This window comes from Oncorhynchus mykiss, chromosome 25 (assembly GCF_013265735.2).
Source record: "Oncorhynchus mykiss isolate Arlee chromosome 25, USDA_OmykA_1.1, whole genome shotgun sequence".
In the NCBI taxonomy this organism is placed as follows: Eukaryota; Metazoa; Chordata; class Actinopteri; order Salmoniformes; family Salmonidae; genus Oncorhynchus; species Oncorhynchus mykiss.
In genome coordinates this window covers 24,560,722-24,588,462 of record NC_048589.1, presented here as the reverse complement: position 1 = coordinate 24,588,462, position 27,741 = coordinate 24,560,722, and the positions used below count along the sequence as shown (strand labels likewise).

The 27,741-nt window shown below is 42.8% G+C and overlaps 1 protein-coding gene across 8 annotated transcripts; it reads left to right on the top strand.

Moving 5' to 3' along the window:
* Positions 1-7: 7 nt before the first annotated feature.
* On the top strand, positions 8-27,189 carry LOC110505686 (sine oculis-binding protein homolog A). 8 transcript variants are annotated; one of them, XM_021585078.2, is made up of 9 exons: positions 14-399; positions 5,895-5,966; positions 6,954-7,086; positions 8,299-8,511; positions 10,663-10,814; positions 11,341-11,364; positions 16,425-16,520; positions 20,611-22,372; positions 23,229-27,189. In XM_021585078.2, exons 1-9 carry the CDS (start codon positions 304-306, stop codon positions 23,261-23,263), a joined length of 2,583 nt encoding a protein of 860 aa, XP_021440753.2. In that variant the 5' UTR covers positions 14-303; the 3' UTR covers positions 23,264-27,189. The 8 variants fall into 8 exon arrangements, with proteins under 8 accessions (XP_036818538.1, XP_021440750.2, XP_021440751.2 ...); XM_021585073.2 differs by having other exon boundaries at positions 15-399; positions 20,611-22,657; XM_036962642.1 differs by lacking the exon at positions 14-399 and adding an exon at positions 5,331-5,432 and having other exon boundaries at positions 20,611-22,657.
* Positions 27,190-27,741: the final 552 nt, after the last annotated feature.

Sequence of the window (27,741 nt, the reverse complement as noted above, 5' to 3'; positions counted from 1 at the left end):
AGCCAGCCTCTGATCAGCAACGTCATATTATGTACAGTGGACGCTCCTCCCCCTGTCTAGATATTTTTTTTCACTCAACCTCTCATTTGACTCAGAGGCAGTCACACACCAATTTGCGCACAGACCGTGGAAAAATAGGGGCAGAAGATGGCTGACTTTACCGGGCATCGCGAGCCCTCAACAGCATCATCAACATCACTCGGGCTGTTCCCAAGCTTGACATTCGCGGTTAGGCAACTTTAAATCAGCCCCGCCTTATCCAGCCATCCACCACCGCAAATATTGACAGAGCTATTATAAACAATGGCAGAGATGGAAAAAGAGGGCAGACCCCCCGAAAATAAAAGAAGCAGAAAACCGGCTCACCCCGTGAAAAGGGAAATCAACGAAGAAATGAAGGTAAGTGATCGATATTAGACCACTTGCCTAGGATTACGCATGGAAACAGAACGCTCATTAAAGCGCGTGATTTTCTGTGGATGCGTAAAGCGCGCATCCTCTTTAAACATTTTGATTAATTGAACTGCAATTTGTTGGATGAATAGCCAACAAGTTCAATTGTCATATTCATTTTTGGCAATGACTTAAACCTACTCATAACCTAGTCCCATGTCCACCGCATTTCGAATACAAATCGATAGGGTCGATTTTCTTGCCATGCGTTATACATTATAGCCTATAGGCTACACCGTCTTTGTTGTTCCACATACCAGTAGGCTACATGTACTTTTTGTCAATGAATGGGGAAACATATTATCGATCATTAGGACCCCATTTATTGTCATTTGTGGAGTTTTCTTTAGATTATTCCATTGGAGTAAACTAAATGGAAAATCCAGTGCATCAGTCAAGGCGTCAACAGTGCCACTACTACTATTACTACCTCTGCTCCCGCTGAAACAACACTGACAGTAGGCGACGCAATTAAAATAAAATCGCATGGGGAGGCTGTTTAGATATATGAAAGGAAATAAACTTAATTCAAATTCTTAACGTAAGCCAAACGATGTGTATTGTCCTGCTGTGGACGACCCGAAACGTGTACTCCAGATGTGTCTACAGGTGCCGGATAAGAGCCCATTGTTTATCGTGCGTTGTACTGTACTGTATAAGCGTAACGGCGTACTCGATGGTACAACCATGCATGTCATGTATTCATATAAATATTTTGCAGAGAGAAATATATTTTCCAGCTGTGTTGGAATAAATTGCGGAGAAAAGAGGGTATGGCATGCAGAGAACCTAACGATATCGCTGCTTTGTCTCGGGGTTTCATCATGTGTTCACTGTTTGTACACATTATATGCCTGGATTGAGAAAAATAATTCCCAATACAGAATAATTACCAGAGCAAAGTCATACATGGTCCTGTTATTAGAGCTTGGTTTTTATTTTGATGTATTAATTCAGAGGAATTATGAACAAATATATTCAGGAAAGCCTAACACCGTGTGCATCATGTCTCTTCTCGTGCAAGAGGTGTGTGTACTGGCCTTGGGTTTCAAATAAACAATTTTTTCTCTTGGGGAATGCTAAATATTAGCATTTTAACATTTTATTAATCGTTGCATTGGGACCCATAAAGGGGACAGATATAGCCCCATCGGGACATTGGTCACATTGTGCTACATTCAGCCCTAATGCATGCCATTTATTTATTGGTTTATTTACATTTGTTAAAACTGAGTGGCATATCTGTAGGCAGTTCCATGTGCAAAATAAAGAAAAACAGCAGTTATTTAAAATTGAAAGAACACAGGCTATACTACGGACAAAAAGCATTTGAATTGGGAATTATTTTGACTAGCACATAATGGTATTCTGTGTATGTAATTTTGTTTCGTTGTCTCCATCAATCAAATTATGTGTCAGACAGACAGACAAAAGTTTTCTGCACTGTTTGGAAAATGACTCAATCATTATTTTCATTCTCTGAAGCTGCCAAATCTTCTGCTCCATCTCCTTGTTAATGAGCTTAGTTTAAAATGTGGAAGGTTACACATCTATAATTATCACCATATGTAGAGCATCCTGGATGTCTCCTGTTCAACCAATATGATTCATCTTCAACATTGAAGAACACAGCTCCAATTTAGATCTGTTGGCAGCCAGACAACAGCAAAAGTCAGAGGTGCTGCTGCAGTTGAAGTCGGATGTTTACATACACCTTAGCCAAATACATTTAAACTCAGTTTTTCACAATTCCTGACTTTTAATCCTAGTAAAAATTCCCTGTCTTTGGTCAGTTAGGATCACCCAATTTTTATGAATGTGAAATAATAGTATATATTTATTTCAGCTTTTATTTCTTTCATCACATTCCAGGTGGGTCAGAAGTTTACATACACTCAATTAGTATTTGGTAGCATTGCCTTTAAAATGTATAACTTGGATCAAACATTTCAGGTAGCCTTCCACAAGCGTCCCACAATAAGTTGCGTGAATTTTGGACCATTCCTCCTGACAGAGATGGTGTAATAGAGTCAGGTTTTTAGGCTTCCTTGCTCGCACATGCTTTTTCAGTTCTGCCCACACATTTTCTATAGGTGTGAGGTCAGGGCTTTGTGATGGCCACTCCAAAACCTTGACTTTGTTGTCCTTAAGCTATTTTGCCACAACTTTGGAAGTATGCTTGGAGTCATTGTCCATTTGAAATACCCATTTGTGACCAAGCTTTAACTGATGTCTTGAGATGTTGCTTCAATATATCCACACAATTCCTCATGATGCTATCTGTTTTGTGAAGTGCACCTGTCCCTCCTGCAGCAAAGCACCCCCACAACATGATGCTGCCACCCCCGTGCTTCACGGTTGGGATGGTGTTCTTTGGCTTGCAAGCCTCCCCCTTTTTCCTCCAAATATAACGATGGTCATTTCAGCCAAACATTTTGATTTTTTTCATCAGACCAGAGGACACTTCTCCAAAAAGTACAATCTTTGTCTCCATGTACAAACCGTAGTCTGGCTTTTTTCTGGCAGTTTTGGAGCGGTGGCTTCTTCCTTGCTGAGTGGCCTTTCAGGTTATGTCGATATAGGACTTGTTTTACTGTGGATATAGATACTTTTGAACCTGTTTCCTCCAGCATCTTCACAAGGTCCTTTGCTCTTGTTCTGGGATTGATTTGCCCTTTTCGCACCAAAATACGTTCATCTCTAGGAGACAGAACGCATCTCCTTCCTGAGCGGTATGACGGCTGCGTGGTTCCGTGGTGTTTATACTTGCGTACTATTGTTTGTACAGATGAACGTGGTACCTTGAGGTGTTTGGAAATTTCTCCCGAGGATGAACGAGACTTGTGGAGGTCTATAATTTTTTTCTGAGGTCTTGGCTGATTTCTTTTGATTTTCCCATGATGTCAAGCAAAGAGGCACTGAGTTTGAAGGTAGGCCTTGATATACATCCACGGGTACACCTCCAATTGACTCAAATTATGTCAATTAGCCTATCAGAAGCTTCTAAAGCCATGATTTTCTGGAATCTTCCAAGCTGTTTAAAGGCACTGTCAACTTAGTGTATGTAAACTTCTGACCCACTGGAGTTGTGATATAGTGCATTATAAGTGAAATAATCTGTCTGTAAACAACTGTTGGAAAAATTACTTGTGGTATGCACAAAGTAGATGTCCTAACCGACTTGCCAAAACTGTTAACAAGAAATTTGTGAAGAGGTTGAAAAACGAGTTTTAATGACTCCAACCTAAGTGTATGTAAACTTCCGACTTCAACTGTATACACCCAGGCATACAGGTTCTTTCTTCTACATTAATCACAATGTATATCTTTCAATGACTTCTGTGAGTTGAAGTTCTATGTCAGGCTATCCAGATAAGTGATTATGAAGGAGGTGGTAATGGTATTAGAGACTAGTAGCGTTCCTAAACAGTTTGTGGCCATAGAATGTGCTGTCGTGTCAACAAACTGTTCTAAAACAAGACTCATATGGGCACACAATCACAATTTACTTTATTTGTCTGAGATGCAGTAATTTCCCCCTAGAAAAACAAGGTTCAAACTTTGCACCTGGTACTAAATCAAATCTGGCCCTGAATGTGTTCATTGGATTTGATGAACACTGATTTATTATGTAGGTATCCCATTTATGTCAGTGTGACAAAATTGTTACTGCTTGAACAAAGACCAATAAGACTAGCGGATACAGATGACAAAGTAGCCCTAGTTTAATGTTCAGATTAAGATACAGTATTTATCTCAAAACCCACTATCTTCAACATTCTCTGCCAAACATGCTACAGTATAACGCTCTCCCTAAACCAGAGACTGAAGGCCTGTTCGCTACTTTAAACCGTTTGATACTTTTATTTATTTATTTTCTCCCTTGTCTGTTCGAAAAAGCAGTCAAACAAACCCACCACACAATGTGCCCTTGTGAGAGATCATACCTCAGAAAAACCAAACAGTCTGACAATGTTTCCTTCATCTTGTGCCGCTTTAATGTGCACCATGGTAAAATAAGCCACAGTAAGTAATGGAGGAGAGGGGGGCTGTACTTGGTGGGATAGGGGATAGTGGAGGTTAAGAGCAGGGGAGAAAGGAATGTATACAGCAATAGGCTGCCTAAGCTGTAAAAACTGAAACCTGAGCGTCTGCACAGGATCAGATGTCAAGGAAGGTAGAGGAAATGGAAGCGGAGCAGTGGGAGAGAGAGGAGAGCATGAACAAGGGAATGGAAAAGTGTGGGCCAGGAGAGTCTGAAGGAGGGCCCACTCAAGGAAACTTGGCATGCGGATTAGGGAATTTTATCATGGTGTACTGTGACCTACTCTGGTTTCTGCACACAAGGTATCGGATTCCCCCTGCTCACCCTTACCAGCAGCACCTCTTGCTAACTGAAGGAAATAAGGGAACTACTGCTTTTGATTTAATCTATCAAAATAATATGATTATTCTAAACTGCTAAAGTTTAGACTGTTCCAGGGTTGAACAGTGGCAGCAAGTTGGTGTTTTGCAGAGCTGATATTAGGTTTGAATGGTGGTATTTTGTATAAATAGAGTTTTCTCATACATTGATAACTTGATCTCTGTTGATGATTCGTTGAATCGGGTGTATTAGTCTTGGGCAGAAGAAACAAAATCCTACACACCCTGATAAATTATACATTGGAAACCATAGAGGAGATTTAGTCCAGTCCAGAGAGTTTGCACATCTGCAGTGGACAGTTGACACTCTGCTCCAAGACTGCACCATAGCGCTGCCTCCCACCTCACCCTGAGTCAAGCCTGTGTGCTGCTTTCATGACCTGCCATACAGATTGGGTTCCACTCTCTTTACCACTCCCTCTTTCTGGAAGTGGCAGGGTGACAGAGGGAACAGGGAGCAAAGACGAGGGCAAACGTTCTTGAAGATAGAGACAGATGACTGTTGCTGGCTTCACACCTTTTCATTTTGTTTGAGTAATGGGATGCAGTCACATGTGAGTCAAGCAAGCACTTACTGATTGAGTCAATGTTCTTCTGTAACATGTCAAAACCCCAGCAGTTGTTGTGCGGCAGAATCCACCCTAGACAATAGTTGTGACTATAAACTTTGTATAAATTAGGTATACAGTACATGAACAGCAGTGTAGCAGGTAGCCTAGTATTGTTTCAGTCTGGTCTTGGTTTAAGATATAAGTATATCAGTGTTTGTGTTTCTTAAAGATTGCCTGTTTCTGAATTGTACTTGTATCTCATGCCTTCTGATTCCATGTCTGCAGTTTTTGATTCAGAGCTGATGTTATAACTAACGTTGATTATGCTTTCATGTAATGAAATTACCTCCCCGATACAATGGTATTGACAGGGCAGCCCGTAATTGACAATTAAATGCTTGATTGAGTATTATTTGATTGACAGTTCAATGCCGGAATGTAATGAAATGACTAATGTCTCATCAGGTTCGGGCTGAGCGGGCCCGCCCATGGGCAGGCATGGCGGGTGATCTCCATGGCAACCCACCCTACTCCATGGTGAGCCCCTTTGTCCGTGCGAGACAATAGTGCTACTCTGAGCCATATATAGAGAGATTTCAGCCAAACATCTGTATTTATTCCATTTACATAACATCACATAATTCTATGGCAGCCATGTTAATGTTTCCTTTACAGCCTAACATTCACTAATAGCATATAATCTTGTGAATTTGAAACACAGATAGCTAATTGAACTGTTAGAATTACAACATGAACATACAGTAGCACCTCCAAAGATGACCAAACTCTCTCTACATACGATTCTGCTGCTACTGAGATTTTCAGGTTTAATGAATGATAGGCGGATAGTTTTGTCTCAATAGAAGAACATTATTGTGCACCTTACATGTAAGGAGGTGAGGTGGGGTTGGTTGGATGTTACTGCTTGTGTAGATTTGCAGTGGAAGTGCAGTAAAAATACATCTGTGGTAGTTCTCCTGGTTTGATGGGTTGGGAATTCTGTATAAGACAATGTGGAATTTTTGTAATGTGATCAGTATAGACTATTTGTGGAAAGTTACATGCAACTCATGTGGATTGCTTTTGGAAATGAACTGTAAGAAGCTATGAAAGAAAACTTAGAATATGAGCTGGTAAAAACATAATTCACTGAGGCCTTGATCACACCAGTCTGGGATAAGTCAACTGTCAAGTTGTCCTGATACGTGTGCACATATGTCTGGTAAGGGTTCTGCCACTAGTGAATCTTTTGCTGCTGTGAACATATTACACATTATTGCATTATGGTTCAGGAAATTGGGCAGACCCATTTAAAAAAAACATGCAGCTTGGTTTCATATAGCAAACATATAATACTGCATTTCCTTTGTGTGTTTTGGGGGGGGGGGGCGGGCATCTTCATAATCATATGCTACCAAACCCTTTTATCCCTTATTGCCCCCCTCATAACACTGTGACGTAATAGTGAAACAGGGTTCATGCTTGTTAACCCTAATGGCCAATATGGTGTCTCTTGTCTTGCAGAGTTTTGCAGAGAACACAATGAACGAGCTGCTGGGCTGGTACGGCTATGACAAGGTAGACCTGAGAGACCAGGACAACATCGACATACGGAACTACCCAGATGGAGAGGTACAACACATCTCTGTCCTGAAAGGTGAGCATAACCATGGAGATAAATATGTTATTATCTGGACAGTGCAGTTGTTGATTCTTTGAAGAGGCTAAAAAAAAGTTTCACAAGTGGTAATACAAGTGATGTTGTGATGAAAAGGCTGAGGAAGATACTGCTGCAACTTCCCACTGGGCAAAGATATAATTTCAAGGTCTAGTTTTGATTTACATTTGAGTTGTCAACTAACGTGAATCCATCGTGAAATGTCATTGGATTTAGGTGAAAGTTGGGTGAAAAAAAATCAGAAATTCCCTTACGCAGATTACTTTTTGCAAATCCAAGCTTTCCACGTTGATTCAATGTCATCACATACATTTTTTTTGTTGAAATTACATGGAAATATTGATTCTGTAACGGGCGTCATGGTGGAAATGACCGGACCAAGGTGCAGCGTGGTGAGCGTACATTTTCCTTTATTATGTAAATGTCACCAACAAAACAAGAAACAAAGAAACGACCGTGAAGCTTACTAGGGCTATAGTGCCACTAACAAAGATAACTACACACAAAATTCAAAGGAAAAAAGGCTGCCTAAGTATGATTCCAAATCAGAAACAACGATAGACAGCTGTCCCTGATTGGGAACCATACCTGGCCAAAACATAGAAACAGAAAACATAGAAATAAAGAAACTAGAATGCCCACCCTAGTCACACCCTGGCCTACCCAAAATAGAGAATAAAAGCCTATCTATGGCCAGGGCGTGACAGATTCAACCAGTTTGTTCCAGTCGGTTGGCAGTAGTTCACCAGGATTGATGAGGCAATTCAGTCAGGCTATCCAGATTAAAACATGTTCTAGATGTTTCATCCAGTCAATATGGTGTAGTTGTTTTCAGCAGGAAACTGCACTTTGCTTTTCTATTGATGATTAGACAGGTGTTTCTGGAATCTCTACATGGTGACTCTTGATTGAAATTTGAGAGATTCACGTCAGTAATTGAACAAACATAGGGCCTTATCCAATCAAAGCTGCTAACCTGGTTTCCAGGGTAACAAAAAGGATACCCATCTTGCGTTAAAAGCATATTTGTTTGGATTCATGTACACACCAAAACAATGTTTACAGTTTGAAACAAACTATTCTGCAGATCTTCCAGAGCTGTACTGCTGGAGTGAACAATGATGTCCATTTACATTGCTTTACATACAATAAGTCAAGAAAGACCAACGCTCTGACTTTTGTCTCCCTCAGAAAACTCTTTGCCAAAAATCCCAGGAGGATCGGGGGAGAACAGCGATGTCTCCCCAAACCAAGTCAATAGCTCCCACTCTACATCAACATCAAGGAATGGAGTGACAGAGTCCTCCACCACCCCATCCACCTCCACACCCAGCACCAGGGAGCATGGGAATATGCCGACCATAGTCCCACTGATCCCACCCTCCATGATCAAGCCACCAGCAGGTAAAACACCTCTCACACACACACACACCTAACAATAAGACATGTGTTTAAGCTTGCACTTTAAGGACCAATTGAATGTAACCAACAATCTGGTACAAAATATACAAAACGGTGTTATACAAATTTAACAAATCACTTCCATTTCAGTGCTCAAATCCTTGGTCAGGTTTTACAATCACCTGATGAGGGCCCACGTTCCATAAAGACTTGCACACACAAACCTGCTTCCCCTCCTCCAGCTGTTTAAGTGTCAGTATCACCCAGTCAACTCTCAGTGGAAATGTACATGGCCTGCTGGCCAGACAGAGGGCTTCATTGAACCACAAGTGTGCCATGAGACTCCAGAGGCTCATCAGCCTGCATACGGAGAGGAGAGTGACTTGGCATCACTCTAGAGGAGTACCCACAGCTTCGCACAACCTCGCAATGCACAGCGGGAAAAACAGATGGTATAGTCCCTTTTTAACAGCTCAACACCCGACTTGTACCCCTTTTGAATTATTCATATGCCCTGCTAGAGCAACAGAGGGGCCTTTGAGGTGCAGGTACACTGGATGATGGAGGTATTTAATATGGGCGCTGCATAATTACAGTACCAGGCTCTCTCCCAGCAGACGTGAGCTGTTTGAGAGAACGCATAACGAGAGATGAGAAAAAGGCCAGAAAAATCTGAATGCAAACAAACCACCTCAAGTGACCTTTTTGTATGAAATAATGAGATACTTCCAAATGAACACTTCAACTTGTGTGTTGTTGCCATACATTTTATTTCAATACTGCAAGGTTGCGATTGGACTTTTTAACTTTTCTAAAATAATATTTGCTTGAAAGGAAAAAATCTATATTTTTCACTGGAAAAGATTAACCATGCAGCAGGAGCATATAATATGCATGCTGTGGCCATTGTGCTAACTTTGGGCCTCCTGGGAGCTATTCCCCTTAATTGATAATTAGTCTTTACTTTGAAAAGGATTTGCACTATAGATCCATTAAGCTTAACAAGAGGGAAAAAGCCTTTCCAGTACCCAACACAGTGTGATAAAAGGGTGAGCGAAGGTGAAACACTAATGGCCACATTGTTTTTCACCTTTGCACACACATAGTCATAATGTGATAATTGTAAGTTATTGGAAGTCTCACAGGAAGAACTCTCTCCACATAGTACTACAGTAAGCGGCTAAAAACCAATGGCAATTACCCAGCAGCCGTTGTTTAAGATGACAGACCCATTTGATGTCATGGAGGGCTGAATAGTGTTTAGTTTCCATTTTCTAATGAATTTCAAATGAAGCCCTCTGCAATTTAATTAGGTAAACTTCAGCTAAAACATTTTCGTAAAATCGGCAACCAATTTCTGTCCACAGACATGCTTTCGGGTATCTCTGTCTGGTTAGAATGTCTCGTACTGCCTTCATGACTGCAGCAAAAACCCCTTGGGGTAAGAAGCACTGTCCTATTTTGCCTGGAAGGGGAATACGGTCAGGATGCATTGTTGGTGGGATCATTCACATGATGAGATTTGACAGGTGGCTGTCAGATTGTTGGGGGGGTTGGGGAAGGGGGGAGGAGGCGGAGTTTATGGGGTGGGGGCCAACGGTTGGACTATCATTATGCTTTGTCCCAGTTCCAGCAAATTTGTCTGGGGTGGGGGCCAACGGTTGGACTATCATTATGCTTTGTCCCAGTTCCAGCAAATTTGTCTGGGGTGTTCCAGATCATGTGTTTGTGGTCCCCCAGACGAGGATGTGTCTAATGTCCAGATCATGTGTTTGTGGTCCCCCAGACCAGGATGTGTCTAACGTCCAGATCATGTGTTTGTGGTCCCCCAGACCAGGATGTGTCTAACGTCCAGATCATGTGTTTGTGGTCCCCCAGACGAGGATGTGTCTAACGTCCAGATCATGTGTTTGTGGTCCCCCAGACCAGGATGTGTCTAACGTCCAGATCATGTGTTTGTGGTCCTCCAGACCAGGATGTGTCTAACGTCCAGATCATGTGTTTGTGGTCCCCCAGACGAGGATGTGTCTAACGTCCAGATCATGTGTTTGTGGTCCCCCAGACGAGGATGTGTCTAACGTCCAGATCATGTGTTTGTGGTCCCCCAGACGAGGATGTGTCTAACGTCCAGATCATGTGTTTGTGGTCCCCCAGACGAGGATGTGTCTAACGTCCAGATCATGTGCGCATGGTGTCAGAAGGTTGGCGTCAAACGCTACTCCCTCAACATGGGCACTGAGCTAAAGAGCTTCTGCAGTGAGAAGTGCTTTGCCGCCTGCCGCAGAGCCTACTTCAAGAGAAACAAGGTAAGCTCCTTCTCAACACTCCTGCCTTATTACTTAACCAATTATGAAAGTGCACACAAGACCATGTGATAAATACATGTGTACTGACATACATCACTTCCTCCCTACATCCACTATTCCTGATATCTCAGATTAAGACACTGTAAGACACTTGTCAAACCTTAGGAATTGTAGTGACCAACTTTCAGCTTTGTACAGTAGTTGGCTGGGTAAGGTGCCCACAAGTTTAGGTTCTTTGGATATTTCACTCCTGAGTTTTTGACCTTTCGCTTCTGAGTACCCATTGTAGTAGATGAACATGAAACCAATATCCAGCCTTGGCCTGTGGTTTCATCATTGGATATCCAGAAACACAGTTTCAGTAATTTAAACCCTCATGGCCTATGCAGATCAGTTTACCTTCAAACATGCATTGGTTCCAATGATCAGTATATATTGTCTTTCCAAAGACAGACAGTCATTAAGTTAAATAGTGTTTGTCCTGATTCCTGAAGTTAAACATTCTGCTTTCTTTCTTATACCTAAGCTTGGATATTTAAGGAATTACAGGGTAAGTATGATATGTCTTTATTCTTTTCCCTTGTTTGTCTGAAGGACATTTTTCACCCAAACATAATCACTTAGAATAGCTCTGTATGCTACTAGCTGTTGACATGGAAGTACACATATGTATGATAATGTTTTCAAGATACGTGAACCCATTTTTTTCCTGTTCAAACTATCTATTTTCACAGCATGAGTTGCCTTGTGCCTGCTGTGCTTCTTCACACGTTTGCTAAGCATTGCTAGTCTTAAAGTGATAGTTCACTCTAAAATCTAAGTTCCTTACTCACTACTTTATGTACAGTGCCTTGCGAAATTATTCGGCCCCCTTGAACTTTGCAACCTTTTGCCACATTTCAGGCTTCAAACATAAAGATATAAAACTGTATTTTTTTGTGAAGAATCAACAACAAGTGGGACACAATCATGAAGTGGAACGACATTTATTGGATATTTCAAACTTTTTTAACAAATCAAAAACTGAAAAATTGGGCGTGCAAAATTATTCAGCCCCTTTACTTTCAGTGCAGCAAACTCTCTCCAGAAGTTCAGTGAGGATCTCTGAATGATCCAATGTTGACCTAAATGACTAATGATGATAAATACAATCCACCTGTGTGTAATCAAGTCTCCGTATAAATGCACCTGCACTGTGATAGTCTCAGAGGTCCGTTAAAAGCGCAGAGAGCATCATGAAGAACAAGGAACACACCAGGCAGGTCCGAGATACTGTTGTGAAGAAGTTTAAAGCCGGATTTGGAAACAAAAAGATTTCCCAAGCTTTAAACATCCCAAGGAGCACTGTGCAAGCGATAATATTGAAATGGAAGGAGTATCAGACCACTGCAAATCTACCAAGACCTGGCCGTCCCTCTAAACTTTCAGCTCATACAAGCAGAAGACTGATCAGAGATGCAGCCAAGAGGCCCATGATCACTCTGGATGAACTGCAGAGATCTACAGCTGAGGTGGGAGACTCTGTCCATAGGACAACAATCAGTCGTATATTGCACAAATCTGGCCTTTATGGAAGAGTGGCAAGAAGAAAGCCATTTCTTAAAGATATCCATAAAAAGTGTTGTTTAAAGTTTGCCACAAGCAACCTGGGAGACACACCAAACATGTGGAAGAAGGTGCTCTGGTCAGATGAAACCAAAATTGAACTTTTTGGCAACAATGCAAAACGTTATGTTTGGCGTAAAAGCAACACAGCTGAACACACCATCCCCACTGTCAAACATGGTGGTGGCAGCATCATGGTTTGGGCCTGCTTTTCTTCAGCAGGGACAGGGAAGATGGTTAAAATTGATGGGAAGATGGATGGAGCCAAATACAGGACCATTCTGGAAGAAAACCTGATGGAGTCTGCAAAAGACCTGAGACTGGGACAGAGATTTGTCTTCCAACAAGACAATGATCCAAAACATAAAGCAAAATCTACAATGGAATGGTTCAAAAATAAACATATCCAGGTGTTAGAATGGCCAAGTCAAAGTCCAGACCTGAATCCAATCGAGAATCTGTGGAAAGAACTGAAAACTGCTGTTCACAAATGCTCTCCATCCAACCTCACTGAGCTCGAGCTGTTTTGCAAGGAGGAATGGGAAAAAATGTCAGTCTCTCGATGTGCAAAACTGATAGAGACATACCCCAAGCGACTTACAGCTGTAATCGCAGCAAAAGGTGGCGCTACAAAGTATTAACTTAAGGGGGCTGAATAATTTTGCACGCCCAATTTTTCAGTTTTTGATTTGTTAAAAAAGTTTGAAATATCCAATAAATGTCATTCCACTTCATGATTGTGTCCCACTTGTTGTTGATTCTTCACAAAAAAATACAGTTTTATATCTTTATGTTTGAAGCCTGAAATGTGGCAAAAGGTCGCAAAGTTCAAGGGGGCCGAATACTTTCGCAAGGCACTGTATGTATATATAAACAAAAGCACAACAGAAGAGATATTGTATTTCAGTGAGTAAGGAACAAAGTCAAGTGTTATCCAAGGACAAGAATTCCCACATTAGGAAAACAGACATGGCTAGAGCACAGAAAGTCCTTGTCTGCTGAGGAGGTGCAGATTCTATATTACGTCTCACACTCTCACATTCATGCAGGCCATTTGTGTAAGTGATATCCACATGTTTCTTTTTTCATGCACCCACAAGGTTGGCCACAACAACAAACCCTCCAGTTTTTCCAACAACAAAAAATTGCATGGCTGAAAATGTGTCTTGTGTCTGTGTGTGTCTGAAAGGGGAGCTAGGACAGTAGGATGGCAAAGGGGTGGGCAGTGGAGACGCATTGAGTTTCGCTAAATATCTACAGCTGCCTCGTCCGCGTAACCCAATCTCCTCTTATGGCGAGCGGGTGGGGAGGATTCAGTTTCTACCATTGCCACTGCACAACACCATCCATCCAGTGCACCAGGAATAATACCAACATTTAGACATATGATAGGGTGGCTTGGGGTAGAAGAGTTTTGATCCAGTTTTGAGCTCAGCTAATGACTAGTCTGGTTTATTTCACATAGACGTTCAAGAATACAGAATAATAAAACTGATGTTGTGAAAAATGTTTTATACACACACACACACACACACGCGCGCTCTCTCACATCATGTAAAAGCACTAGAGAGGGAGGGTAAAGTCCAAGTGAAGAGACCCTAGCTTGTAATTTACATCTCATTTCCGCTGCAATACGCCTTTTTTTTTCATGGCTCAGGAATCTTTCCAGACACCTCAAGAGACTTTGTGTCTTTCTCTCTGAGGTCCCTCCAGGCAAGAGGGGGCAGAGTGCTTCTTTACGTCACCACAGTATTGTCACATCAATTCAAACAGACACAAGTCTTTACACACCGGCTAGCGGTTGCCTGCACTGCTCTGACACACTCTGCAATTTATTTTAGCTTCTGGATCCAGTGTCAAAGAAGACACACTGGATAATAGAGGTGTGTGTGTAAACTGTCAGCATTGTGACTCCGTCTAGGCCCCCTTGTCGCAGCAGGAGAACCTAGTGAGGGAGGGGATTATTTCATAGCTGACAGTGATTTAATACAAAAAAAGGGAAAGGGTAACTTTGAGAGGAGTTTTTCTAGAAAGAAACTGGAGCTTGAACTTGCATTACACTGAGATGGTCATGTCATGCTCTTTCTCCTTCTGAAAGTCTAACTAGCCCAGCTAGAGTAAAGGTGGATGATCCTTACAAATCGCGGCTTGGACGGAACAATCAGCAATTTTCATTATTTATCCGTTAGCCAGCTTAATAAACACTGACTTCCGAGGAACATTGTACTATGATATGAAGACCCCTTTTAGAATGGCATTACAGTACATAAGTTACTTGACTATCGTAAACAAGCTTGTTATCCCACAACCAAATGGGAACAAGAAGAGAATGTTCAAGGAACATTTCCTGTTAGCTGGGTAATCTAATGAGAGGACAGAAGGAGGGGGCTGGCCCAAAGATGTGTGGTGTCCCAGGTGGGTGAAAAATGTTGCATTTGTGTTAGATGTGTGTGAGGATTTGTGCAATGGGACATCTCCGTGAATGTCTTGTTCTTGTTGTGGGTATGTGTGTGTACAATTGTGAGGGTATACCCGTCAGTATCTTTTGTAAAACACCTCTTGGCAGGTGAAACGCACACACACACACCTGGGCAGGCACAGATGCCCAGATGGAGCTTTTCACAGCGACAGCTGTTGTAGCACTCCTTCTGGGCATTGGAGTCACCAGTGAGCACACATACCAGTGGCGTGGAACTGTGATCCCATGTTTACACCAGACCATTTAGCCGGACTGCGGCTGTATTTAGCTGACATGGTGCGGCCATCAATAAGACATGTCACTGAATATTTCAGAGGAACCAACTGTGGTAATATTTGCGTAAAGTAAATGTCTAATAGCCAAGAAGTAATTTGAGGAAGAGTAACTTTTGAAAGTGGAGAGTGGGACATCTCCCATAATCCCTGCAATAGTAACTGATGGTTAGAAAATTATTTTGGGATGGGAAGTTGTTTCAAAAGGTGGTTTGAGATCTCCGGAGGACTCATTTTTAACCCATGGCGGGTGGATACTTTCTTAGCCCGTGTCTGTGTTTGTCTCCAGGTAGTCTGTTTTCCTTCATGCTCTCAGTCTCTTCATACAACAGTGGTGGGCCTGATTCACAGTAAAAGACATGGTGTCCCCATTGTATGACTGAACTTTCATGCTGGGTCATTTCTCTCTCCCTTGCTGTCTCTCACTCTCTCTCCCTTGCTGTCTCTCACTCTCTCTCCCTTGCTGTCTCTCACTCTCTCTCCCTTGATGTCTCTCACTCTCTCTCCCTTGCTGTCTCTCTCTCTCCCTCCCTCGCTGTCTCTCTCTCTCCCTCGCTGTCTCACTCTCTCTGTTTGTGTGTGTGTAACCCTCATGCCTCATCCACTGTGCCAGCACCTCATTAGCACTATATGTAAATGAATTGGCACAGGGCCAGAGGGTCACAGCACAAAATGGAGACTGGGTAATGACACAATGGTGTGTGTGTGTGTGTGTGTGTGTGTGTGTGTGTGTGTGTGTGTGTGGAGGGGGGTGGTACATTTAAATTATTATCAATGTGTATCTACACGGTGCCGAAATAGTGCTGGTGGATTTTAAATCCCTTATCCTGTTTCCTTTAACCTTGATTTTTGTGACATTGTTAAATAATTGTTTCTCCATGGAAGTCTTTAAATCTGATTAATGTAGCCTTTTAACCAGCCTCCCTGGTTACATTAGATTAGAATTCCCCTCTTTCACAGTTCGTAATGATAAGGCCAATATAACATCTCTTCAGCTGTCAATGTGAACATTTAACCATAGTCACACACACACACACACACACACACACACACACACACACACACACACTTTTCCACATGGCTTTTATTTATGATAATGAGAACTTGCTTATGATTCCGCAACCCAAAGCATGCTCACCTTTTCACCTTTGTCGGTGTCTTTCCATTCATACGTTTGATGTTGTTTTCCTTTCTTTTCTGTCCACCTGTTTATTTTGTCAGTTCGTAAAAAGAGGCCGTTATTTCTCCCCTCAGGCGAGAGACGAAGACGGCCATGGTGAGAAATTACCCCAGCACAGCTATTCTAAGGATACGCCCAGGCTTGTCTTCAAAACAAACAGCGATGTGCTTGTAAGGACTAAAACATTTAACAACAAGATAGTTTTTGATGGCTAACTGTAGAAATGTAATGGCATATTTTGATATTCATGACTGTTTGATGTGTTTAATAATGTAGAGATGTTTGTTTTTAGAGAATGTGCTGTTAAGTCAACTTTTTTTAAATTTTATTTAAATTATTGATTTAATGTGAAAAACATACTTTTTTTCATTCAAATAGTTTTATTTTCTCATTTTCATTCTGCACTGTGTTAGATTCAGATGTTATGTTCACTCCAAAGAAAATTTTTGGGAATTTTCTGCCAATTTGATCATTACCATTTTGGGCTTGGTGACATCAATACATTTCAATCCAGTAACTGAATTGGACATACGATTCGCATGTAAATATTAGCTCTACAATAATGGCAATTTTATATTTGAATTGTATCTGGTTCAATTCATTCATTTAAGTGATTTGTGATGGAATAGACTCATGCTTTTTTTTTGCAGGCTTCATAAGCTCATCATGATCAAAATTGTTCCCCCATAATATACTGTCCAGGATAATACTGTCCTCCCATCAGATATTGTTCCTCCAATGCATACTATCACACACAGTATCACACTCTGTTCCCTTGCTGATCAGTCTGCTTAGTGTTTAACCAGACGGTTTGCGAGATGGATGGATTTTCAAAACTAAATTCATTAGACAAATGAGAAATCAGTATTACAAGTACTTTAAACAATGTCATGTCAAAGTGATTACAACATAATAATGATCTATTAATTACTCTTTAATTAATCATACCATATTATTAATAATTGTACATTCCAGTTCAAGAGCACTAGAAACAAGACTGTGAAATTGTGTAACAGGTCCTTGAAAGATAATCAAGGAATAAATGGCCCCATGATGTCCGTGTGTACTTGGTAGGTAGCTAGGTAAATGCCTACAGCAATGCAAATGGTTAAACGGAGCCGGAGCGACCGCTATTACGATGGCCACGGTTGAAATAAATGACCATAATTATATTCAACTGCAAACATCTGTGTGCGGGAGAGGGAGAGACTAGAGAGAGAGAGAGAGAGAGAGAGAGAAATAACTCCATCAGGGTAATGCACAGTGAAATTTCACTCACGGTGCAGAAACTCGTTAAGTGCTCTCCATCTGTCTTCTTTTTTAGCCCAGGAAAATTTCAACACTTATAATTTAAAATATCCGGGCTTACAATCATTGAACCCAACTCTCAGAGCACTTTTCAGACTTTTTTTTGCTGTGGCTCATTGCGTTCCAGCGGGATCGAATAGACAGTTTTAAAAAGAAGACTACAGATATCAACGCTCGCTGAAAGGTGACTATGGATCACTCACCTGTAATAGTACCAACACAGTACATGAAACATTAACCCTGTAATGCTGGCCACTATAACAGAGCATTGCAGAGATGGTCTGATCGTCATGTCTACATCATGACAGCCTCTCCCACAGTTGACTGACATCTGCTGATGGAGGAGATCTCTGTTTAACATTAAAATTCCATTATGGACAAGATTGTTATTGACTGATTTGTCCATGGAAAAGAGAGATAAAAGAGGAGAGTGAATGAATCAGGGCATCCTATCAACAGAGATCTGAGTCGGTATGTCAGTAGGTCTTAAACTACTAGAGTGACAAATGAAGAACAAATCAATGAAACAGGCCAGGGTTCAGCGGAGGATGACACGAGTGCCACGTTACTGTGAAAGCCAAATGATGGGGGTTTCCAAAGCTGATGTTGATTTTGGGTAGATTTCATGACCATTCTAAGTCTGAAGTTGTCATGACGTGCGTGTGTCTGCGTGCTCGTGTGTTCTAATCAACATGTGACTCAAGTGCAGCAGGCATATACGTGAATCTCTGACAGATTGAATGCGTAGGATCATAGTCGTCTTCCAGTAGCATCCCACAACGTATTAGCATTCAGCAAAGGGGATTAGGGTGTGTGTGATGGATGGACGTCGTTGAGGGGTCTGACAGCTGATTAATGCCTTAATTATCTCCAGTGAGTCGCTGCCACGTCCCTCTGAGCTGGCAGAGTGAGTTGTGTGCCCCATCTCCCTGGCCCACCCATTGCCTTCCACTCACTAGGGTCACGTTCATTATTTCAGGTACTCTCATGAGAACGGCCACGTGATGATTGGACGTTCAGTGTTTTTGAGCATTTTGGAAATGTTTGTAGCTAATAAAAAATATCCTGACATCCCACAGAGTATTGAAGAGTTGTGCTAAGTTGCTCCCCTGCACTGCCCAATGTGTGTAATGGCCCCGCGGTAGGGTTGGATGATCCCATTCCATTTTAATGCTGTCAATTCCACTTTAATGCTGTAAATGATATTTTAATGCTGTCAATCATGAATCAAATAGGCTTTTTTATGTAATGAAAATATACCAAACACTCATACTAAAGTTGCACATCCGTAGTGAATAGCGACGCATTATAGCACCTTCCTAGGTGGTGCTCAGCAGCCAACTGAACATGTAGAACTCCGCCCAGCTGTCAGTCTCTCTTCTGTGCCCCCTACTGGCAGCTTGTTCACTGTCTCAGTCTGTCCATCTCACCCACCACAATCACATACCCCTACTCATGATCATACCTTGGGGAAAACCTTTTACTTGAGGCTGGTATGTGCTGTGCCTGTGGCCACTGTCACACGCGGCTCAGTGGCTAAATGTGTATCTGAGTGGTTCCTCCTTATGGAGGAGGTTTAAGAGGTGACAACCCCATGGCAAGTGCAAATGGGAATTACATGTCTGGAGAAAGTGTTGTCCTTTTAAAAGCTTTACGTACACCCATCCAGATTTGCACTCACTTAAGCCAGTTTAAAGCTGGATTTTCCTCAGGTTGTATTTATCAAGGTGTTACCATGTGTAGGACAGTATTTGCACCGCAAGGGTCATAGCAGTATGAAGTTGCTATGAAAATCTCTGTCTCACTCACACACACTCGATCATATTTTGGGGGTTTTGGGTAGAGTATGCAGCGTTATGCAGTGGAAGAAAAATACAGATGGGTTTGCACAAAAATATAGAAGGGTTTGCACAAAGATACAGATGGGTTTTCCTAACGAGGATACAAACATGCACAGGTGCAGTGCAGATGGACTTTTATTTACTTGGTGTAACGAAACAGAATTTGACCAAGTAATTTCATTACGATCCAAAACTGAGCTCTGCGTATCCATACCCCCCCACCTTACGAGCAAAACATTTAATTGGTCCCCCCTCATGACAGCGAAGATTTAAATTGTTTTTTTAAAGCAAATCTACACATTTTGACATAGGGTGGAGGCAAATGTTTGCAATTTTTAATATGATAACTGATGATCAATGCCCCCCCCCCAATTTTGTATTGAATTTGAATTTAATCTAATTGGTCCGTGGACCTACAAAAGGGGGCATGAGCCCACTGGCCACCAATTGCCCATCCCTGTTATAGAGTAACAACATGGCAAAAGGGCAAATACCTTTCTAATATTGAGCTCCACCCCCTTTTGCCCTCAGAACAGCCTCAATTAGTCGGGGATGGACTCTACAAGGGGTCGAAAGGTGTTCCACAGGGATGCTGGCCCGTGTTGACTCCAATGCGTCCCACAGTTGTGTCGAATTTGGCTGAATTTCAATTGGGTGGTGGACCATTCTTGATACAGTACACACAGGAAACTGTTGAGCGTGAAAACCCAGCAGCGTTGCAGCTCTTGACACACTCAAACCGGTGCGCCTGGAGAAATTACCATACCCTGTTTAAAGGCACTTAAATCTTTTGTCTTGCCCATTCACCATCTGAATGGCACAATTACGCAATGCATGTCTCAATTGTCTCAAAGCTTAAAAATTCCCTCGTTAATCTTTCTCCTTCCCTTCATCTACACTGATTGAAATTTATTTAACAAGTGACATCAATAAGGGATCATAGCTTTCACCTAGAGTCACCTGGTCAGTCTGTCATGGAAAGAGCAGGTGTTCCTAATGTTTTGTATACTCAGTGTATAATGTTTCTGACTTTTTAACTGCTTATGTGTGGTGTCTGTTGTGCATTGTACCTGATGATGTCTTTGGTCTTGTGTTTGTTTTTGTGTTACAGGTGTGTGACTGGTGCAAACACATCCGCCACACCAAGGAGTACCTGGACTTTGGTGCCGGTGAACGGAGGCTGCAGTTCTGCAGTGCCAAATGCCTGAACCAGTACAAGATGGACATCTTCTACAAAGAGACTCAGGCGGCGCTGCCAGGGGGCCTGTGTAACCCAGGACATGGCCCTGTGGAGGGCAAGTCAGAGAGCAGCACTGGGTTGCAGCTTTTAACACCCGATTCCTGGGGCACACCTTTGGGTGACTTACGTCGCAAAGCCCCTTCTCCTGGGGCAAACCCCTCTGTGCCAGTCCCCTCCAGCTCCACCGCTGCCTCTCCCTCTGAGACAGGCACCGTCTGCTCTCCTTCTTTCTCGTCCGCCAAAAACTCCACACCCAGACCCCACGAGAGTCCCACCTTACCCCCTCCCCCACACCCCTCTCTGCACCCTCCCATGGGAGTCCCCTCGGGCAGCCCCCCCATGGTGATGACGCCCCGGGGGCCTGTGCCCCTGCCCTTCTTCATGGAGCATCAGATGATGCAGCAGATGCGCCCTTCGTTCCTCCGCCCACCTCCCCACCGCCCAGGCCCAAACAGCCCTCTGTCCAACCCAATGATCCCTGGCATCGGACCACCACCCCCACCACCCAGAACCCTGGCTCCGCCATCCAGCCCTATGCACAGGCCCCAGTTCTCACCCCACCACCACCCCTCCAACAACCCCAACCTTGGAGGGAACCCTCCAGGGATGATGCCACCCTATCCAGGCCTACACATACCTGGTTTTCCTTTCACCTCCAACATGATGCCAAACGGGCCCATGCATATGCCGCACATGATGAACTTCGGTATACCTTCCCTTGCCCCCCTGGTGCCCCCACCAACCCTGCTGGTCCCTTACCCTGTCATTGTGCCCCTGCCCGTGCCCATCCCTATACCCATACCCTTCCCCTTCAACCCCAAGACCTCCAAGGACAACCCCAGCAGCAACAACGACCCCATTCCGAGTGCATCGGGGGAGAACACTGATCTGACGGAACCCAAGCCTTTCTACTCTGGTTCCTCCAAAGGGGAACTGAAGTTGGGGCCCTCAAGTTCTGGGGTGCACTCCTTGGGCTTTTCTGGCTATACTCTGGACCGCTTTGGCTCTGAGAGAAGTAGGATTGGCGTGGTGGACCTGACCGTGAAGACTGAGAGTCCGGAGAGTGCCACCACCTTGGGACTCTCGCTCTCTGGTGGCCCCGCAGCCTCCCTCTCCGAGGGAGTGATCGACCTGACTCTGGGCCAGCGGTCGCGGCTGCAGCAGGTCACCCAGCGGGTGGTGCCCAGTGTCCAGGTGAAGGTGGAACCGGAAGGAGACTCATCCAGCCCCCCACCCTCTGGACCATCCTCTCTTGATGTCTCTGGGAAGGGGGACAGCAGCCTAGAGGACATGAGCCAGGAGGTCAGGGAGGCCATTAGTGTCTCTCTGAAGCCAAACTCTCTATCTTGTTGCCAGGCCACATCACCATCCCCCCAGCCAAACGAAAACTCCTACCTCACCCAGCTCACAAACCACCCTGGCACCACACAGACCCAGCCCTGCAACCTCGCTGCCCCCTTTAATGTCATAGTAAACGGCAGCAGTCAATCCACAGACAGTCCCGGCAGGAGCACGCTACCCACACCTCAGCCTGACCCTGGTCGGAGAGGAGGAGGTGGCGAACCGGCCAACTGCGAGCTGGAGCGGGATTCCCTGAAGGAGAACAGCTGTGCAGTGGCGGAGTGGGAACCAGGTAAGAGAGGCCCGAGTGACGAGGCAGCACAGGGGGGCATTGATGAAGGCAAGCTAGAAGCTTTCTGCGACCTTATGGATCTAGACGATGATGACGACCACGCCTATGCACTGCTGCTGCCCAAGGCTGGCTGTGTTATCCAGCCCGGGCCAAAGCCCAGCGACAAGACAGCCATTGTGTCCTATAGCATCAGCGCTCCTCTGGCGGCAGGGAGCCCCGAGCTGGAGCCACCGTTAAAGAGGAGGTGCCTGCGAATACGCAATCAGAACAAATGAGGCAGAAAAGGTTGGTCTCATGGAGCCCCCTACTGAGGATCCAAAGAGGTCCCCCTCTCATAATCTCTGCCTTGTACATGTCCCTACTACAGGTGGTGTGGAAATGACAGCTTTGTTTGTGTAAATGTCACACAAAAAGGTCTTCATAACATGAAGATGTCTGATTTAACTATGTGGAGGGTGTTTGTGCTGCTTTGCAGCATGTGATGATGTATATAATTGCACTGATGTTTGATCGTATTGTTTAAATATATATAAAAGTTTCCTCATCAAGCATAAACTGACCTTTTTTGTCTGCATAGATGTATTGCAAAGTTTCCCTCTCACTACTGCCCTCGCTGTAGCTTTCGACCCGATCTGAGAGGGGTGCTGACAGAAATGTACCAGCATCAGGGAAGATATACTCTGAAGTCAGGGTTGATAAAAAGCTAATGCTATTTTAGTCAAGCATGCAGCAGTAAAATCAACTGGATCTGAGCGAGAGATGCGTCTGGTTGAAAAATAGACCTGTAGAATGGGGATTCCCTTCGTCTGATCTAATATGTCTAATTCTGGATCCTCTTTCTTGTTTCACATTTCAGCTCAGAAAGGTGGCAGTATTTCCCCAACAGAATGAGGGACGCTTTTGAAGCTGTTGACTACACTAGCCTTCAACCATCCGCTCCTCCACTCCACGAACCTCTCTCCCAGCCAACCAGCCATGTAACCCTAATCTTGACCACTCAGACCACCCACACTGCCCGTCTCCCTTCCAAAGCAAATGCTCTGTCAGATCTCTGCTCTCCGACTGGAGAAGCCACAATGCTAACCCAATAGGTTTACCAGCAGTTTTATGTTCACTGGAAGAGTCCTAAGGTAGCATTTTTAGCCAGTCTGTCCCACAGTGAAAGGGGGAGTTTTCTTGTGGCAAGAAATTCAGGCTAAAGTCACCCCACCCCACCCCCATTTGCATGATCACAACCAGTACAAAATGCTAACCTCCAACCCCCATCCCACCATTGACAGTAACAGGACTTTTGTTTTTAACTGGTAACCAAAAAGAGACATCTCATGATGGAAGGTAACAATCAGAAGGAGACATTTTCTGAGCCTCGTTGGTTCAGGAATAAGAAGGAAAAAGAGGAGCGGTGAAATCCTTGTGTTCTGACTGTAGCGCTCTCCATCCCTGGAGATACCAAGGCCCCCTGCCACCACAGAGCCTTTCTCTAGTAGAGCAATGGGGATATCTCCACAATAAAAGGAGACCTTGGCACTATTGATCTGCTCCTCTTCAGTGAATTTCATGGTCATAAAAGACAAGGATTTTCATGTATATCCTCACTCACTGATTTGTGGACAACAGGGTAGCGATCTCACCAGCAAATGATGGTGGGCAACTGTGGACTATGTGCAATCTCTGCCATCGTGGAGGCCATTTTGCATCTCTGCAAGCCCCTGGTCAGACCGGATCAGATGTGTAATTCTAATTCTTATCATAATTTATATATTTACATTTTTCACATCCTAATGCTATTGATGATAATGATGTACTGTATCTTCAGCCACATCTCTGATGTTATGGTAATGGAGTGACTTCCATCATGGAAGCAAAAACAGGACTGCTGCTCATCACACCGCTAAGGGATTGCGTCAATCAGGAGTTGAGACCACAGCCATTAGCATTGTTTCATCACTAGTGTTCAGGGTTGTAATGCTGCACTAGGATTTACCATTGACAAGTGATGCCGACTCTCTCTTACAATCAAATTTGCTTGTCATTCTTGGATAATTTTCTGGAAACAATGGTCCAAACTATTTGTCAAGCCAAACTACTGAAAAAAATGTAACAATTCTTTAATCAGTCACACATGTTGTCATAGATAGTCATATTTACATTCTAAAAAAATTGTTTTAACAGTTATTTAATATTTTATTTAACTAGGCAAGCCAGTTAAGAACTAATTCTTATTTACAATGACGGCCTACCCCGGCAAACCTGGACGACGTTGGGCCAATTGTGCGCCCTATGGGACTCCCAATCACAGCCGGATGTGATGCAGCCTGGACTTTTATTATGATATGGGGAATCATCTCACTTCCCTGTCCTTCATCCTGTTCTACATTTTGTAATTTTCCAGTGTTAATCTGTCTGGATTATAACATTTTGTAATTTTCCAGTGTTAATCTGTCTGGATTATAACATTTTGTAATTTTCCAGTGTTAATCTGTCTGGATTATAACATTTTGTAATTTTCCAGTGTTAATCTGTCTGGATTATAACATTTTGTCAGTTTATTTTGCTTCATCAGAGTTTATACTGCCAGTAGACACTAACATTTTTGCCATCTATTTATTTACTATGTTTTGGTGTCATTACGTTTGCTATGGTTTCATGGAGGAATTATTTGCTTAATTATCTTGTATATCTAGTATGTCTTCAAATCTTTTGGTGCAAAGATTAAACGATTTCTCCCCCATAGACTTCTTTCAACATCAAATTAGCTTTTTCAATTTTCATGTGCAATCTTTCCTGCCAAAACCTCCACCTTCTTGCCAACTTCTTTTTCCATCTCTCCCTTTTCCTTTGAGTCTGAACCTTTTATCTCTTCCACTGAACACCAATGGGAAATGTCATGTCACACACACTCCAGAGCTATGGGTTGCATGTTTTATTACAGAAATAGGAGAGTTACACACAAACACACACACATGCGTGCATTTACACACACACACACACACACACACACACACACACACAGAGGTGTCAAAAGCAACAACTCACCACGCTCTATGATGTACTTTCTCTTTCACACGCACATACACCTACTAAAATGAAGTTTAGATATTCATTCTCTTTCCATCCATGTATTGTTCTAACTCCTCTCTCTTGACTCCCTTGCTGATGACAGTAGTGTTTGCCAATGTTCATATTAGAGTCGGTTGACTCTGAGTATGCACTGCAACACAATCTGCCATGTGTTGATAGTCAGGCATTTAGGCATTGCCTGTCCCCTGCCAAGACTGAGATTCTGTGTCACAGTAATCATTGCCTTGAATTTCAGTCTCTCGCTTATTATTATTTTTTATATATATATTTTTAATGTGTCTTATATTTCCAGACTCGGCCACCTAGCCTTTGTAGTCATTATAGTGCACACTCCAAGAGTAGCAATTTATTTTCAAACAATTACATTTTGTACAGACTAATTCTCAATGATTCCAACCAAAATCAGAGATCACATAAGAAACAGAAATTCTGAGGAATCATTTCCATTTCTTCATTCACTTTCACCACCATGTGTAATGTGAACCAGAGATACTTCGACAAATATAGCCTTGAAACTGGAAACGTGTAGTGTCTACGGTTCTTGACAGATGTGGGAGACAGTTGAAACTGAGACAATGAAACAGGTCGGGTTTCTGTCTGATTGCAGAAATGTGTTTTCCGGTCTGTGTGCATGCACGTGTTGAATTGATATCATCTGACCATTGCTGTCTTTGTCTGGGTGCGTCTCAGTTAAAAATAAACATATGTAATGCTTTGAATTACCACTAGGTGTCAGGGTAGATATTCTTTGCTGCCAACACAGTGGGCCTGAAAATACAACCATGATAATTTTGTATTTTTTTAGCAGAGCCCCCTTCTAAGACTTCCACATACCTTTGAGTGGCCCTGACGCATAGACCTACTCACCGAACACAACGGCAACAACACACACACACACACCTTAATATCACCTTCATCGTTGTGTGCCAGCATCATCAGTCTTGCTAATGCTTACAGGAATGAAGTGGAAAGCCAATTGTATTTGGTTAAAGTCATCTGCCTATTTTATGGCGGAGAGATTAATAATAAAAGAGAACATTCAGCACCCATGTAATGAAATTAAATAGGCTAGGTCAACAGCCTAAGATATGCAATGATAACTTCATATTCAAAATCTTTATGAAAGAGTAGAAATACAAAACAAAAACATGACATTTTTCATGTCACTTTTCAAACGTGAACAGAAAAGCTGCCTTAACTCTCGCTTGTGTACTACTCCACAGTGCATACGATGATGCTCGCTAGTAAGACTCCCTACTTTGTACAAAAGAAAATAGACAAAAAAACAACTTTGTTGTGTTGATGTATAGCTGATCAACTTTTTTTGTGACTTGTAAACCCAACCCTCACATTTTGCTAAAAGACATTCTTCCTACAGCACCAACAACTGCTACTTGTCCCACGCATCCCCCTACCCCTTCTATATTTTATCTTATGGTGAATTCTCAACCTTTTTGTGTACATTTTATAGTATTATTTATTATTGACAAAATTACATTATTTGGACTGGGCATTTTATTTACATGTCAATGCTTGGTGAAGAGTCAATTGTTTCTTTTATAATTAAAGTGAAAAAAAACTGCAAGAAATGGAAATAACCTTTGTCTTTTTATTATGAAGTTGTTACTATAACTTGTTGCCAAGATTGCTTTGAAAATAATAATGTTGTTCTGTAACAGTATTTGCTTTATTCAGTGAATTGCTTATGGAGACTAATAAATAGAGGCACACACCAACTTGTTTCATCTTTGTCAATATCCGTTCATGTAAACTGCAGACACGCGCTCACACACGTTATTTCCCCTTGTCTTACCATGGCGCAAAACACTCAAATATTATTTGGACACATTGTGTCTTATTCTTCTCTGCGCATCACAGAACACTTGGGGTGGCAATTAGCAAAAAGTCTGCACCAGCCGATACAGCATAATGAACAAAGGAGAGACTGGTGCACCCACAGTGACATACTGATACTCTACTGAAGGTACAGTATGTAGTTCTACTGTAGGTACCAATACATCAAAACAACACCACAAATGGCTTATAATTACTGGGAGCAATATCATCGACATCGAAGGGCAGCCATACAGTATGTCTACTGCTAGCCTGGGCAGCTGCTAATAGACTTTATGGATCTCCACCACAGGAGGTTGGTGGCACCTTAATTGGGGAGGGCGGGTTTGTGGTAATGGCTGGAGCGGAATTAGTAGAATGGTATCAAATACATCAAACACATGGTTTCCAGGTGTTTGATGCCATTCCTCTAACTCCTTTCCAGATATTATTAT

Coding starts and splice junctions, on each gene's coding strand:
- LOC110505686 (XM_021585073.2), top strand. CDS start 304: ATGGCAGAGATGGAAAAAGAGGGCAGACCCCCCGAAAATAAAAGAAGC. Junction 5,967..6,953: donor GCAACCCACCCTACTCCATG/GTGAGCCCCTTT, acceptor CTTGTCTTGCAG/AGTTTTGCAGAGAACACAAT. Junction 10,815..11,340: donor CCTACTTCAAGAGAAACAAG/GTAAGCTCCTTC, acceptor CTTATACCTAAG/CTTGGATATTTAAGGAATTA.